The sequence below is a fragment of the Megalobrama amblycephala genome, linkage group LG6 (genome assembly GCF_018812025.1).
Source record: "Megalobrama amblycephala isolate DHTTF-2021 linkage group LG6, ASM1881202v1, whole genome shotgun sequence".
Lineage (NCBI taxonomy): Eukaryota > Metazoa > Chordata > Actinopteri > Cypriniformes > Xenocyprididae > Megalobrama > Megalobrama amblycephala.
The window spans coordinates 30,201,851-30,216,674 of NC_063049.1; the positions used below are offsets into that span (position 1 = coordinate 30,201,851).

Below are 14,824 nucleotides of genomic sequence, written 5' to 3' on the forward strand. Positions count from 1 at the left end.
AAAATACTTCACAGTAAATGGCTATATGACATGAAATGTTAAGCGGTAGCAGTGCGATATGGTAAACTTAATTTTAGTTGCCATTTTTTAGTCGCCATTTTTTGAGAAATATCATTACAATATATCTAGACTTCATATTAATCAGTCTACTATAAAAGGATGCTTTATTGTATATGGTGTTCCCCCTGGTGCCGCCATTTTGAATTATCACTAGACGAGTTATGAACAATAATAATTAATTATGTTTACATAGACATATTTTTCAAAGCATCAGTATGAATGAATGAATGAATGAGGCTACTAAACAATATGAGAACAAACACAATGTACTAGAGTCAACAACATTAAAAGTGATGAGGATCAGACTGATGGTGAATGACACAATAACCTTATACTAAAACAATATTTATACACTAGACGGTAGTGCACATAAGTGCGTAGTGTAGGCTATAGTGCATTATTTGGGCCACACCTTGTGACGTATCAGAATTGAAACCTATTAAAATTGTGCTGCATTGCATATCTAAACATGTTCTGTGTAATTTTTATATCTCTGCTTGGCTTTATAATTTTAATAAAGGCCACAAAATGTAGGCGTAATCTAGATTTGCAATTGTAAACCCTACTCTTGTGGATCATCCTGAAGGCTAGTGATTACCTTACCCAGAATACACAGGCTGTGAGATACAGTAGTATTTGAGATTTCAGCTACATCAGACAACATGTCATAATAATGATTGTCCACCTTCTGTCCTTTTGAACTGCTGACACATCACTAATCAGTCAGCAACACAAATACCACTGCGGCCAGTCCTCCACCACGCCAGTCCCCATCTCATGAGGGATGACATCACAGAGATTAGCTGTAGCTCTCTGATTCCTGGTACAAACATTTCAAACACAAACACTCACACCAGTGGCAGAGCTTTGCACTATCAATAGAGGCTTTGAGCATGCAGTGAAACCATTCCCTTGTTCCCCAATGGTGCAATGATACATTGTAAGAGCCGTGAATGGAACTGTCCAGTCATACTGCTGACATAATTCAAAGAGGGTAACAGCCCTGAAACTCCTCAAGTTAACAGAAACCAGTTATTTGAGTTACCACAGAGATTAGGACTGAGTTCAGAAGCAGTCTAGTGACAACCTGTTGTAATCTCTCTGGAGAATTTGAAGAAGTGTTCCTCATCCACTGCCTTCAAAATGAGGTAAGAACTCTCTATATTTTCTTAGTTTGCCTTCCTGCTGTTCCAAGCTCCGGTCTTTTCCCCTCTTCCAGCATTGTAATTCACTTTAATGAAAGAATGTGTAGTTATAGTGGTGATTGATTTAGTCTGAAGCAGAACATTTGCAAAATAATGTGCTCTATTACCTGCTTAATGAATTGCCTCTGTCCCGTTTGTAGTGTCATAGAATGGAGACTCACATCCTGTCTAATTACACCACAAACTAATAACCTTATTTACATTGCAGTTGTCACACATGTGATTATTATCATGAACAATTTGCGGCCTAAATAAATGTATGAATTTGGATCCCCACAGATCCAATCTCATCCAGTAAACGTGTTGTCCTGTGTGTTTCTCATATCAAGAGTATTGAGTATATACCGTAACTCTGTTATATTACCTGAATTACCTGAGTTCATGTAATGGAAATACTGTCTTTTAAATTAACCCTAACATTTGAGCAGACAGTCCCTGCGTTCCTTTCGGAAGGGCTCATCCCTATGCCCTAATCCTTTCAAAGGGTTTACACTCCAGAGTGAAAGCTTCGAAGGGATGAAGGGTGTAGGGGTAACAAACCCCTTTTTTTTTGGAACACACTTCTGCGTCATCTTAACAAGTCAATCAAGGAGGCGCCTTCGTCTTTTTTCCCCTGGTTTTCAAGCTACTGCCGGCTTTTTACGCTAAAAAGAATGTATATTGTGTCTATGTATTTGAAACATTTTGAATGGACTGATAAAGGGAGCTGTAAAGTATTTTTGTTGAAGTACAATGTAATTTTGACCATAATAATGTACCAAATCTAACTTGTATAAATATTACAGTAGTATAGAAAAATACTATACATACATTTTTAGGTAAAATTGAACTCCGAGCCTCCTGTACTATTCTGTGATGTCAAACTTCCCTGTGCAAAGGATAATGGGGGCCCGAAGTGTCCATCAGTTGAAATCCTTCATTCCGAAGGGCCCTTTGAACTGGCCAGTTTTGATCACTTCGGTTTGGAACGACCCTTCAATATGGCGGCCATGATTGTTTTCACTCCGAAGTGCCCTTCGGAGGGCTATATATCCCATTTGGGATGCACCGAGTAACAAAGTATCTTTCTATGTTGCTCTCAAACTGAATGAATAAATGCATTGATTGAAATAAATTTCAGCTGTTGTTACTGGGGAATTTATCAGATTAAATAATTTGTAATCAGTGAGCAATACCATGCCAGTGTTTAGTAGAAGTATAACAAATATAACTAAAGTTCAAATATTTTTGTGGAGAATTTTATGTATACAGCTAAAATCTTTTCTTTTTCTTAATACAACTTTTTTATTAAAAAAGATATTATCATATTGAAAGAAATATATATATACCTGTGGTGATATATATATTACATTAGCGTAGGCCCATAAAGCTCATGTCAAGATAAATTCAATGATTTGTTTGTACTACCTGTTCTAGATAAAGGAGTAACACCTTTGCCCGCTGCCCACAGTCCTATTGAGAGAAGAAATCACAAGTGTGTTTGACTCCACCCCCTCCTTGCAGCCGTTGGCCCCTTGCCGTGGCCATTAGGAAGATTCTCAGTCTTACTGGAGCAATGACAGGTGAAATGAAGCACAAAATACTCTGTGTTTCTTTTTTGCTTTCTCTCTCACTTTGACACAAATTGGAATGAAAAGTATAAATATTCATAAGTAAAAACGTGAAGCAGGTGTAAAATAAGTACAGTGAAAAGACATAAAATATTCTATTTTTATCACTGGCTTGTAATACTTTTTTACATCTCAGCCTGGATTTTTTTTTTTTATAATTGCTATAAACATGCACCAAAAGTAACACATTTGTTGCAATTCAAATCTTTGTAATTAATACAGGCAATATTACTTAGCTATGTTTTTAACATAAATTATTAACATACCCTCATGTAACGCAGCTGTTTTGTTAATAAAATGCGTTTCTTGCATTGTTTAGTTGCGGAAAAGGTTTGTGGCCCGTGACATTGCGTGATATCCTGCCATTTCCTCACTTTCATGCCATTTGACCCTGACCTTTCCTTTCTTTTATCATTACATGTACCGTCAGATTGCAAAAAAATCAATGTCTGTCACCCTTTCTGGGATCACAAGACATTACATCCCCATGTTCTTTGATGACTTGTCTGTCACTTTGCATTTGGGCCATTGGCTCTGGAGCCGGTCAGGAGAGAGGGGAGGAGCCCCTCATTAACAGATTTCCCCCTCATATAAATACCAAAGTGCTGCAACCAGCCAACTGATATTAAATCCATATTTCATGCATTTCGCATATGGGAGCAATTATCAGTGACCGAAAAAAAATCAGAACATGAGGTATTTATGCATATTTAGCAGACAAAAACACTGAAATGCAGCTAAATGATTTGCAGGGATGTCTGCATTAAGTAGATGGTAATAGGAACACATATTAATTGTTTGAATTTTCAGACAGAAACACAATTGCAATATGGTACTGCTGTATCAAAATAAAAAACAACTTAATGTTTCTTCAAAAAATATTGCATAAAGTATTGTATCATCATCATCACAAAAGCACTATACAATTCTTAATACACTGGTCTTGTATTTGTATATCCTGTGGTGAAATTTTTATTTATTTATTTATTACATTTTTTTGTCATTGTTTTTGTAGACGAAAGCTGTTAAGAGAAAATGTCTCTGAGGGGCCGTCAGAGACCTCCTAAACTAGAGCGACTGGAGTCTGTCATGAGCCAGTTCTCTGGGAGCTTGGACCAAGATGATCTACAAGACGACCCAGAGGAGCTTGACTTAAGTGGCCATACAGACCTCTGTGGCGGTAAACTGCTGGTTCAGTGTGTCTTTGCTTCTATCAGTGACCTCATAGGACAGCTGACCTCTCAGCCTACTGCTTTCATTATGTCAGATGGAGAGTGAGTCAGACGGTTCTATATTGGGCTTCTTCTTTTTTTTGGAGCAGCATATATAGTGCAATAGAAATGGTCTCTGCACAGCTGATACTGAATCTAATGTAAGGAATAGAATTTACATAATGCAAGTACAAATGCAGGTGTCCCACTGGTTGCAGCAAGAATAGTTAAGAGGCAGGATTCAGCAGTCCCTTTATTTAACAATATAAACGAAGTAAACGCAGGAGAACAAGGTACACACATCCAACTTAAAATTGAAATGACAATAGACAGGAGTGAAAAGAAAATGAGGGCTATATATACATTGAGTTAGCTAATTAACTGGAACAGAACAGGTGTGTTACTAATCAGAAACCATGGAAGTAAACAAGCAAAAGGAACACAGGCAAACAGGAACAGAACGGACCCAAACCAGAACACAATGAACCAAACATACTCCGACAGCAGGACAAAATAGCTGTGTCTCATTAGGTCGCATTGGGAGGCTGCATACGTCATCAAGGATGTCTTATTTAAGAAAAGTAACTGTAATAAAACTGTCTGATATTCATTGTGAGGTGTAAAATACTGTCATTTCTTTCTTACTTTGCAATCTAACGGTTACTTTTCTTAAATATCGATGACAAATGCAGCCTTTGAAATGAGACACAGCTAATGACTGTCGACGTATTTTCGTTCTCATATACTCAATTAAATGCTACTTTTATTTATTATATGAATTTATCAAAAATGTTGACTTTTTCCCCATATAAAAACTGTAATACTTCTTAAAATTGTGACATTCAAAAAGACATTCAACTATTTTATACAAGTTACTGTGTAAAAAAAAGAAAAGAAAAAAAATCAAACATTTTCTTTAATTTATGATAAATATAATTTGATCAATAACTGTAAATTAAAATTTGGTCACAAACCAGCAGTTCCCTACTGAGTGAATTTAGGCTAAATATGCAATCCTCTTACTTGCAACTGTGTAACCCATTGGTCACTGTGATTTGCCCAAGCAAGACATGTTCCTGGATCACAACATATTTTGTTGATCCTGGATCAACATTCCTGTCCGAAAATTTAGTCCTAACCATATCCCTACTCCTTGCACCCGTAACTTATCCCTGAAATCAGAGAGAAGTGATAGGGGAATAATGTTGTAGAAGCACTTAACCCTGGTTGTAATCCTAAACTTGACAGAAACTGTAAACTTGTCCCTCAAATCTGATTGGTTGATTGGAATGTTGTTCCAGAACAAAGATGTTGATCCAGGAACATGTTGCACTTGGTGAAATCACATTCTGACATTATTTATTTATTTATTTTTTGATATATTTAGTTTATTGAATTTCAGTGTTTCTTTAATGTTTCTTGCTAGGCAAATCCAAGTTTTGTATATACTGTATATATTTAGACATGTCAGATTTTGGTAACAGTGTTGCAAAAATTGCAAACCTCATATAAAATAAATAGAAAATCCAGCTCATATAATATTTATTTTGACCTCCTGAGGTTGACGATCAATTTTTTTTCTGAATGTTAAGCACCTCACTGACCATTTGTTACAAAAGATTTCAGGCACTGTCTTTTTAACGTGCCGTTTATGCTCACTTCTAAATCAGTGCATGTTCATTAATATTTCCAGGAACAATATTTCAGCAGGTAAAAGCACATACCTACTAAAATCATTATCTGATACAGAGCAGATTTAGCTTTGAGAAACTTTCAGAGTACACAGCATACCATACACCTCCAGCTGGAGCCTTCAATCGCTATCCTGCTGACAATCAAATGGAGCCTCTCCATGCCATTACTGCCCAACTTCAAAAGATGAAAAGCCAAACAAACTGTTTGTAAAGTAGCTGTACTTTTTGATTGCTAAGATGTTATCAGCCAGTCTAAAATACAAGGCCAACATGAGTCTGAATGATTACCACAGCATCTAGGTGTGTGTTAATGTTTTCTTATTAATCTCAGTTAGCTCATATGATTATAACATTTCAATATTATGATTGTTTTCAGAATCAAGGAGCATATCGTTTCAAGCAATATACAACTTTCTTCCATTCAATTCCCTGGATGGTGTTATATTTCTTGAAGAAGTGCCAATCCTGGTGCAGGTGACAGAGGTGGAGCGATTCACATCTACAAGGGTAATAAAAATGAAAACACTACAAGTAAATCACAAACACTAAAAATTTTCTTAAACGCTTTTTGAACTATAATGCTACTTTTAATAACAGGATTATTTACTAAAGAACAAAATTCAAATAATAATATGTAGTATTTAAATTTTGCATCAATCCACCTTATTCCTGACTATCCTACTGCGTTTCGAATTATGGTTTGCACTTCCGGTTTGGGGAACTTCCATTTAAAAAGACTGAAACAAATGTTTCAAAATTATTAATGTTTCAAATTATAAGGTTGCCTTACAAGTAAAGCTTATCCGTCAGTTTGACTGAATGAGTTGTCAATTTTTCTTTCATGTTTTATTTTCAGACTGTTCTCCCGATATAATTTAGAAATATCCCATTAATAATTCACTGGAATGCACAAAGTATCTCTCATTTTTCTCTTCAAAGCCTCACGTCTCTTTTCAGGTTTGTTTTCACAGGTAAATACAATTTATTATCTGTAAAAATGATGGAAATCACTTTGAAATGGTATCACGCAATGCTGAAGTTCATGAACATTTTTATTAAGGCAACGTATATAACACAATACAGATATATATCATGACCCTGCTGAAAAATCCAGCTAAATCCAGCCTAAACTGGTCAGGCTGGTTTTAGCTGGTCTCCCAGCCTGGTTTTAGAGGGGTTTTGGTTAGCTAGGAGACTGGGAGGCTGGGAAACCAGCTTAAACCAGTTGAACACCTGGCTAACCCAGGCTGGGAGACAAGCTAAAACCAGCTACTTCCAGCTTAAACCAGCTAAGACCAGTCAACCAGCTTAGGCTGGTTTTAGCTGGATTTTTCAGTATTTAACCCATCCGTTATTGCTGTGGAACGAATCTTGCTTTTTCATTGCCTGTTGAAAGTACCTTGTTGATGCTTTTACACTTTTAAATGTACTTTTAATGTTCGTTGGTTGAAGAGTGAGTAGAATAATGTCATCTCATTGTACCCAGTTAAAAAAAAAAAAAAAAGTATTATTGCATTCATAGAGCGAGCCTTTCACTGACTGTTTACAGCTTAACGGAAGTTACACCCATAATTTGTGCAAAGCGTCATGGGCGTAGCAGGAAAAAGGTGGATACATTGGTACCAGATATATACAAAAACGTATTCAGTCAGTTCTTGTTTCTTGAAATTATCCACTCAAAGGTGCTGAATCCCAACCTGTATACTGTAGAGTTGAGCCACGGAAACTTCAGTTGGAAAATCAAGCGTCGTTTCAAGCACTTCCAGGCACTTCATCAGGAGCTGCTCAAATTCAAGGCCCTCTTAAAAATCCCCCTGCCAAGCCGAATGTAAGATGCACCGTATTCGTTTCATCTTTATATGCATACGCTCTCTCACAAACACACCACAAGTCTTACAAAAACGAACTCGCCTCGTTGCTTTTTGAGCTGCTAAGTGTTTTCATTTTTCAGTTGGGTGTACTCAATTTGTCCCAGATGTATTCTTGTAAGTGCCCCTAAACACTACGAAAAACCTTTTTCTCAGCCTCACTGCACTGTTACCTCTCGGTTAATCAAATCAGAGGTGCTTTCATGGACATGCAACCCAAATCTTGTCAAATATTGACAGTCAGATTTCCTGTTTTTGACAGACACTCAGTCAAAAGGAGGTCATTCAAAGGCCACAAACGGTTTCACGGAGAACACATACCAACATTACCACGAAGACCTGATGCCCTTGTCAAAGAGGAACAGCTCATCAGCAGAAAAGTTAAATTATTTACTTTAACTATTGTTAGAACAACTTAGATTTGCCTTGGTATGCCATAAGTGTATGCCATTGCATATCAATTAGTATAAAAAAAAAAAAAAAATGTGTGTGCATGTATATATACATACACACAGTATATATGCATAATTAGGGAATTTGCTGGGAATATTTATAATTATATTTAAACATGTTTTATTTTTCTTTCTCTGGTCTTTGATTGTTCTAACAGTTGCAACTTGAAGACTATCTGAGGAATATATTGAAAAGGCCTTTATACAGGACCCATCCTACAACGGTAAGTCATAGCTCCAACATTATTCCTTGTCTTTGCCCCTAGGAAAATTACTGTGGCTGTACCATTTGATGGGAATATAATGTCATTATGATATACAATGATACTGAATGATCAAAGAATAGTATTATCATGCTACCATGCTCAAAATATCATAAAACTATGGTACTTTTTGCTAGTGTATTACCAAATTGTACTAATATCATGTATATGTGCAGTACTATCATCTAGCAATAGCCCAGGCATTCAAAAAAAAAAGAAAGAAGAATGGTTCAGTTACCATTGTGTCACATGATGGCAGAATGAAGGTTCTGGAAGGAGCTCTACCTGCTGTGTCCCCACTCATTAAAACAGGCTCTTTTGTAGAGAACGTCTCTGAGAGATGATTCCACACTAAGCTTAGTGCTTCACAGGCTAATTCTCTGACAGTCACATAATTAGAATTCGTTTGCAGGGCTAATTAAAGAGTACCTGCACCCAGAAACATTCGCACCCTGCTTCAGTTTTCACCTCACCCTTCCCTGGCTAATTATTAAGGTAGAACTGGACTGTACAAAGCAGTTGCCAATTTGTGGTTCATTTTAGTCACCATAAATAAAATGATTCAAAGAACCATGCTTAACTGAAATAATGATAAGCAAATTTGGAAGTAACTGGTGTGTGGCTCATATGCATTTGCCTTAAAGCTGCTTTGAGGCTTATTGATGCTAACTGAATTTTATTTCAGCTTGAATTTTTGGAAGTGAGTCAAATCTCATTTATTCAGGATCTGGGACCAAAAGGAATGTAAGAATGTACATAGTAACATAAAATACAATAAAACAATCCTTGGCTTGATTAGTATTTGTTCATTCATCATATGTTCATTTGCCTTGACAAAAGTGAAGGTCTGATCTTAAAGAAATCTGGAGGAAACACATTCCCTGTATGTTACTGGTGCGGATCCAACAGCGTCTGTTACCGGTGGTCCAAAAGGTGAGAGCTCTTCTACATTCACGTTATACTCAGGAAATCATGTTTTTCAGGAAATCATAATACTGTGTTGAAAACCAACCTTTTTATTTTTCACCTTTGTTCACATCGTGAGGACAGAACATACTGTCTTTCTGAGAAAAACACTTCAATCAGTAGTGTGTGATCTTCGTCTCTTGGTTTCATGAGTAAGAACACCAAGCCCTGAAATGAATATTGGTGAATAATAACAGATGCTGGTGTTGAACTATCTTCATCTGTGCAGACGGGGCTGTTATTGTTTTTTCTTTGACAAGCAGCTACAGTAACATTACACTTACATAATTCGCATGGCTCTTAAAAGCAAACACTGGAAGATTCGGCCCCAATTGAATTTTGCTCCTCGGATTGCGGCCTTGCTGAGCCTTTGGGTCGTGGCATGTCTTCTGTTGCGGTTGTTTACTTATTTAGGTTATTATGATGTTTTCCCACAGCTGATAGAATGGCTCTCCCCCTTGTTTCAGCTCTCATGTGGTGACTGCTTCATGTTTCAGATGGCTGGTGGTAAAAGACTCCTTTGTTCTCTACATGAGGCCAGAAGATGGCCAAGTAGGCACCGTGATTCTGTACGATAAGGGATTTCACATCAAAATAGGGACCCGGGAGACCGGAGTCAGGCACGGAGTCACTATTGAGAATCTTTGCAGGCAGGTTGAGATAAATGTGTTTTATACTGCAGATATTTCATCATGCAGTAATTGTTAGGTAACATGCTCTCTCTCTCTCTCTCTCTCTCTCTCTCTCTCTCTCTCTCTCTCTCTCTCTCTCTCTCTCTCTATATATATATATGTGTGTGTGTGTGTGTGTGTGTGTGTGTGTGTGTGTGTGTGTGTGTGTGTGTGTGTGTATATCATACTGTTAAATGTGTTCATTAAATTCTATTTATTATATATATCATATTTTTTACTGGATTTTGCTTGAAACAATGAAAAACAGTTTTTCAATGGGGTAAAACTAAACTTAGTATTTTCAGTATTGTAAGATAACTGTAAGTAAGATAAATCGATCTCGTTCAAAAGGATTTTTACTTGAAAACAAGTGACAAAAACAAGTGTCAATCAACTTTTTTTTCTTTCTTTTTTGACAGGGCTCTTACTATCAAGTGCTCCACATACAGGCAGGCTCGTTGGTGGGGGCACTCCATAGACGAGTTTTCTCAAATGTTTGGACAGGACTTTCTGAGGGAAAACCGCCATGGGTCTTTCACACCTGTTAGAGAAAACACTATCTCAAAATGGTGAGGAATTATGCAGTCACAATAATTACTTAAATATAATATTCCAATTAAAAATATTGACATAATTCATTCTTTCTAAATATATTTGAATGTGCAGTATTTTCAATTTAATTTAAAATATTACAGTAATTCAACTAGTCCCCTATTCTTTGTTCTTTTTATGTCAACATGTGAGCAACACGTACCAGAACATTTTCTCTTAAATCTCTGTGAAGTACCCTGACACAGTTCTTAAATGAGGTACCCTGTTCTCCCTTTGAAGGTTTGTCAACGCAGCTGGATACTTTGATGCCATAGCTGATGCCCTGGAAGCAGCAAAGGAGGAAATCTTCATCACAGCCTGGTGGTACAGATTAGAATCAGCAACAATTACTTTTCATGTACCTAGCTTTTACAATTCTGTCGCACCTCTTAATGTAGCATACCAGTGGAACATTTTCATTTTTTTTGTGTCGGAAATATGATTTTGTCAAAGATGGACAGAGATGTTTTAAAATAGGAGAATGTACAGAAAGAATACATTACAGGTTGTTTTGTACTACAGAACTCTGGTTTCATTAGATAATCATTTTAACATTTGTTTGGTTCAATAGCTGCTGAACCAAAAAGCTGTCCATTTTTTTTAAAGAAATATTTTATTTAAAAGTGAAATTTCTGTCATTATTTACTCACCATGTTGTTCGAAACTATATGACTTTCCGTGGAGGCGAATTTTAAAAAATCATGACTTCCCATGGCACTTTGACAGTAGAAAATTCTGTCAAACTGCATAAGGTTCCAGATGCTTAAATGCTTAAATAATATATAATAGGGTTTTATATATAACTTATAAAACAAGTAATTGTTAACCAGGCTATTACTTTGTGTGGGTAAGATACCACAAATGAACAAACAAACAAATACATCTCATGAAGGACCATGTCCTGGGACTCCACTAAAATGGTTCACAATTCAACCCCCCCACAATGTTCAAACCAAAACTACGCCCTTGGCCAGGACATTCTTAAAAAAATCACTTATTGTCTTTGATAGAATAAAGAAAACCATAAATGTTTGGGATAATGTGAGGCTGAATATGTGGTAACAGAAATTCAGTTTTTGGGAAACCTATGCCTTTAAAATGACAGAAATAAAGAATGAAAGTTGTGTGGAAGCTGTCAAAGCTTTGATTGGTTTTGATATGGCCCTCAGGTTAAGCCCAGAAATCTTCCTCAAACGACCGGTAGTAGATGGGAACATGTGGAGATTAGACCATGTCCTCAAGCGAAAAGCAGTGAGTCTGAACACCTGCTCAAATCTGGACTTCAGCCAGTTTAATTTACTTCTCACACATCCATACATTATGTCGCACCTCGCAGTTTACCGAGTTCTTTGGTTTTCCCAGTTCCAAAGTTGTTTAACAACATTTTGTTTTTTGTCAACTCAGCAACAAGGAGTGAAGATCTTTGTCCTGCTCTACAAAGAAGTCGAGGTAGTGATGGGTCTCAACAGCGAGTACACAAAGAAGACCCTGATGGGACTTCACTCTAACATCAGGGTGAGTCGATCAGTATGTCAAACATTGTCAAAAACAGAATCCTGTCCAGAAATGACAGTATTACAGAGGAGACCCGTCCCTCCGAATCAGCTTCCCACTCTTACGTTTACCCATATCTCTCTAAGAACTAAGGTTCAATCAAAACAAATTATAGAAAGCACGAGAGCACTCAGCGTGCCCACTACCTCCCCTCCGGACACTTAGATCGTATTTGGACGTTGCCTAAATCCTCTGTAGTAGAATGAGGGGGATCACTCTGTTGGGAACCCTACGGATTGTGTCTGAAGATGGTCAGGTTCTTCCTTGCCGATTGTCTCTAAAAGAGCCCGAGGCTGCAAGTCTGCCTCCTCCCCTGGTGCCACAGAGCTTCTATGGCACCATAGCGCTGTGGTATTCATCACCGTAGCACCCCAGGCCGTTGCGTGATTGACATGCCGTCACATTATCTTATTGGAGCGCTGGTTGAGTCTGGGCAGAGGAGTGACACTGGGAAGTGGCTTGGGATCCACACCCCAAGGACGTGTGCGGCAAAGCAGCTGGATGGAGGTATTCCTGGGCCCTGCTGGTGTAGAAACACCTGCCAGGGGCGGCGTCCTCCGGAGGCTCCGCCAAAGCTGGTGGAGACGCAGCTGCTTCGCACAAAGGTTAACACCATCTACATTGTGGTGTTATTTTTGACTGAAGGCCCGCTGTATTTATTTAGCTCATATTTGGGAAATTTGGTTAATTCACAAAAGTTACATTCTAAAAAGTAATGCGTTAGCTCAACAAAAACAATTAACTGTTTGCATCAGTTTTTTTGAGTTATGACAACTTTGAATGAAATTATGTTCAACCAACAAACTATACTGAGTTAGAAGAACTTAATAACTAAATTTGTAAGAAAAACACAAATTTTTAAATTAAATACTGAAAAAATGAAGTCACTCCAACTACTTGTTGTAGCCCTGGAACCAATTAATCTTAGAAATTTCAGTTAATATCCACAGCTATCATAGCACATACTAAATGTAACTTATTTAGCATGTAAAATTAATGTAATGTAAAGTAATATATTACTTGTCACTGGCATTAGTGCAGTCATTGCTTATAGAGTCAATGTAGTGTTTAATGTAGTGTTTTAGGAATCCACTACCCAGTTTCCAAAGTTATTTAGAAAATTTCATTAAGTTACTACAAATTAATTTAAAAAAATCAATTAAAACAAAAATTTGAGTTTATATTACACACTATTAAGTTAATTTAATAATGAACATTACATCATAGATCAAAGAACATTCAGGTGATCATGATCCACACATTCATATATGTTCTGACTGTATATTGTATATTTTGGCACATATTTAGTACATAAGCACTTGTATTCCATGAACACTACCGTTTAAATGTTTGGGATTGGTACGATTTTTTAATATTTTTGAAGATGTCTTTTATGCTTAACATGGCTGCATTTATTTGATCAAAAATACAGTGAAAACAGTAACATTGAGAAATATTACTATAATTTAAAATGTTTTCTAATTTATATTTTAAAATGTAATTTACTTAGCTGAATAGCTGAATTTTCAGCAGTCTCCAGTGTCACATGATTCTTCAGAAATCATTCTAATATGCTGATTTCAAGAAACATTCCTTATTATTTTCAATGTCGAAAACAGTTTTGCTGCTAAATATAAACCTAGTAATTTTTTTTCATAATTCTTTGATGAATAGAAAGTTCAAAAGAACAGCACTTATTTGAAATAGCAATATTTTGTAACATTAGAAATGTTTTACAGTCACTTTTTGATCAATTAAATGCCTCCTTGCTGAACAAAAATCTCACTGACCCTAAACTTTGAACATTTGTGAATGTATAAATAGTATTTTAGTGTTGTGCAAAACAAACATACAAGAATTAGAATGTAGTATTCTGAGCATACCCTCAGTCTTTATTCTTCTTTAATAAAGAATTGCCCCATATCTTGTTCGTTTGAGAAAAGGAACCTGACAAGCTGCCCATCTCTACTGATTGACAGGTCATCCGACACCCTGATCACATGCCCTCCACAGCATTGCTCTGGGCTCACCATGAGAAGTCGGTGGTGATTGACCAGTCACTGGCCTTCCTGGGAGGGATTGACCTGGCCTACGGAAGATGGGATGATTCCCAACACCGACTGACTGATGTGGGGAGTGTGAGAAGAAGCCCTCAGCACAGTCCTGCTCTATCCCCCAGCCTCACTCATGTAAGACCAGCACTATTATTAGTGGTACTTGCTGAGGCAAAAATCACTATTACAATACTACATACAGTTATTCATCTCATAACCCGTTATGCTCCTGTAATACACTACAGTTCAGAAGTTAAACAAAGCAAACACATCTCGCATTTTGTTTAGAAAATGTAAAAATCTTTATTATTCAGTAATGGATCAATAATGGATTTAACCCCTCAAATCAAAGATAGCTTCACAATGTGAGCTACAAAGTTTTGATGAGTCCCTTGAGATTAATTTGTTGGATTTAAATATGAATAAAAATAAGAAAAACCTAATCCTTGTTATTCCCTAAAAGGATTTATATACATGGAGAGGGCAAATCAGAAATAGATGATATCGCTTCTTCACAGAGGCGGAAGTGATTTGGACAGGAATAAACTTCCTGTAAATGTGACCCATTGAGAGTGATGGCCCACAGTGGCCACGCAATGTTTTTCAACATGCCATGCTATTGCCA

At 36.9% G+C, this 14,824-nt stretch overlaps 1 protein-coding gene across 5 annotated transcripts in view; it reads left to right on the forward strand.

Moving 5' to 3' along the window:
• The first annotated feature begins 51 nt into the window (after positions 1 to 51).
• si:ch211-168k14.2 (phospholipase D1) overlaps positions 52 to 14,824 on the forward strand; it is a 28,288-nt gene continuing 13,515 nt past the window's right edge. For all 5 annotated transcript variants that reach the window (XR_007185335.1, XR_007185336.1, XM_048193845.1 and 2 more), the window contains exons 1-15: positions 52 to 1,208; positions 2,682 to 2,827; positions 3,891 to 4,055; positions 6,157 to 6,287; positions 7,463 to 7,608; positions 7,911 to 8,028; positions 8,259 to 8,324; positions 9,049 to 9,107; positions 9,204 to 9,296; positions 9,827 to 9,979; positions 10,420 to 10,569; positions 10,832 to 10,915; positions 11,761 to 11,842; positions 11,996 to 12,106; positions 14,125 to 14,334. Coding sequence is in view for 3 of the 5 variants with exons in the window: in XM_048193845.1 (XP_048049802.1) it covers positions 3,911 to 4,055; positions 6,157 to 6,287; positions 7,463 to 7,608; positions 7,911 to 8,028; positions 8,259 to 8,324; positions 9,049 to 9,107; positions 9,204 to 9,296; positions 9,827 to 9,979; positions 10,420 to 10,569; positions 10,832 to 10,915; positions 11,761 to 11,842; positions 11,996 to 12,106; positions 14,125 to 14,334 (1,548 nt within the window). In the remaining 2 variants the exon portion in view is untranslated. The remainder of the gene's footprint in view (positions 1,209 to 2,681; positions 2,828 to 3,890; positions 4,056 to 6,156; positions 6,288 to 7,462; positions 7,609 to 7,910; positions 8,029 to 8,258; positions 8,325 to 9,048; positions 9,108 to 9,203; positions 9,297 to 9,826; positions 9,980 to 10,419; positions 10,570 to 10,831; positions 10,916 to 11,760; positions 11,843 to 11,995; positions 12,107 to 14,124; positions 14,335 to 14,824) is intronic.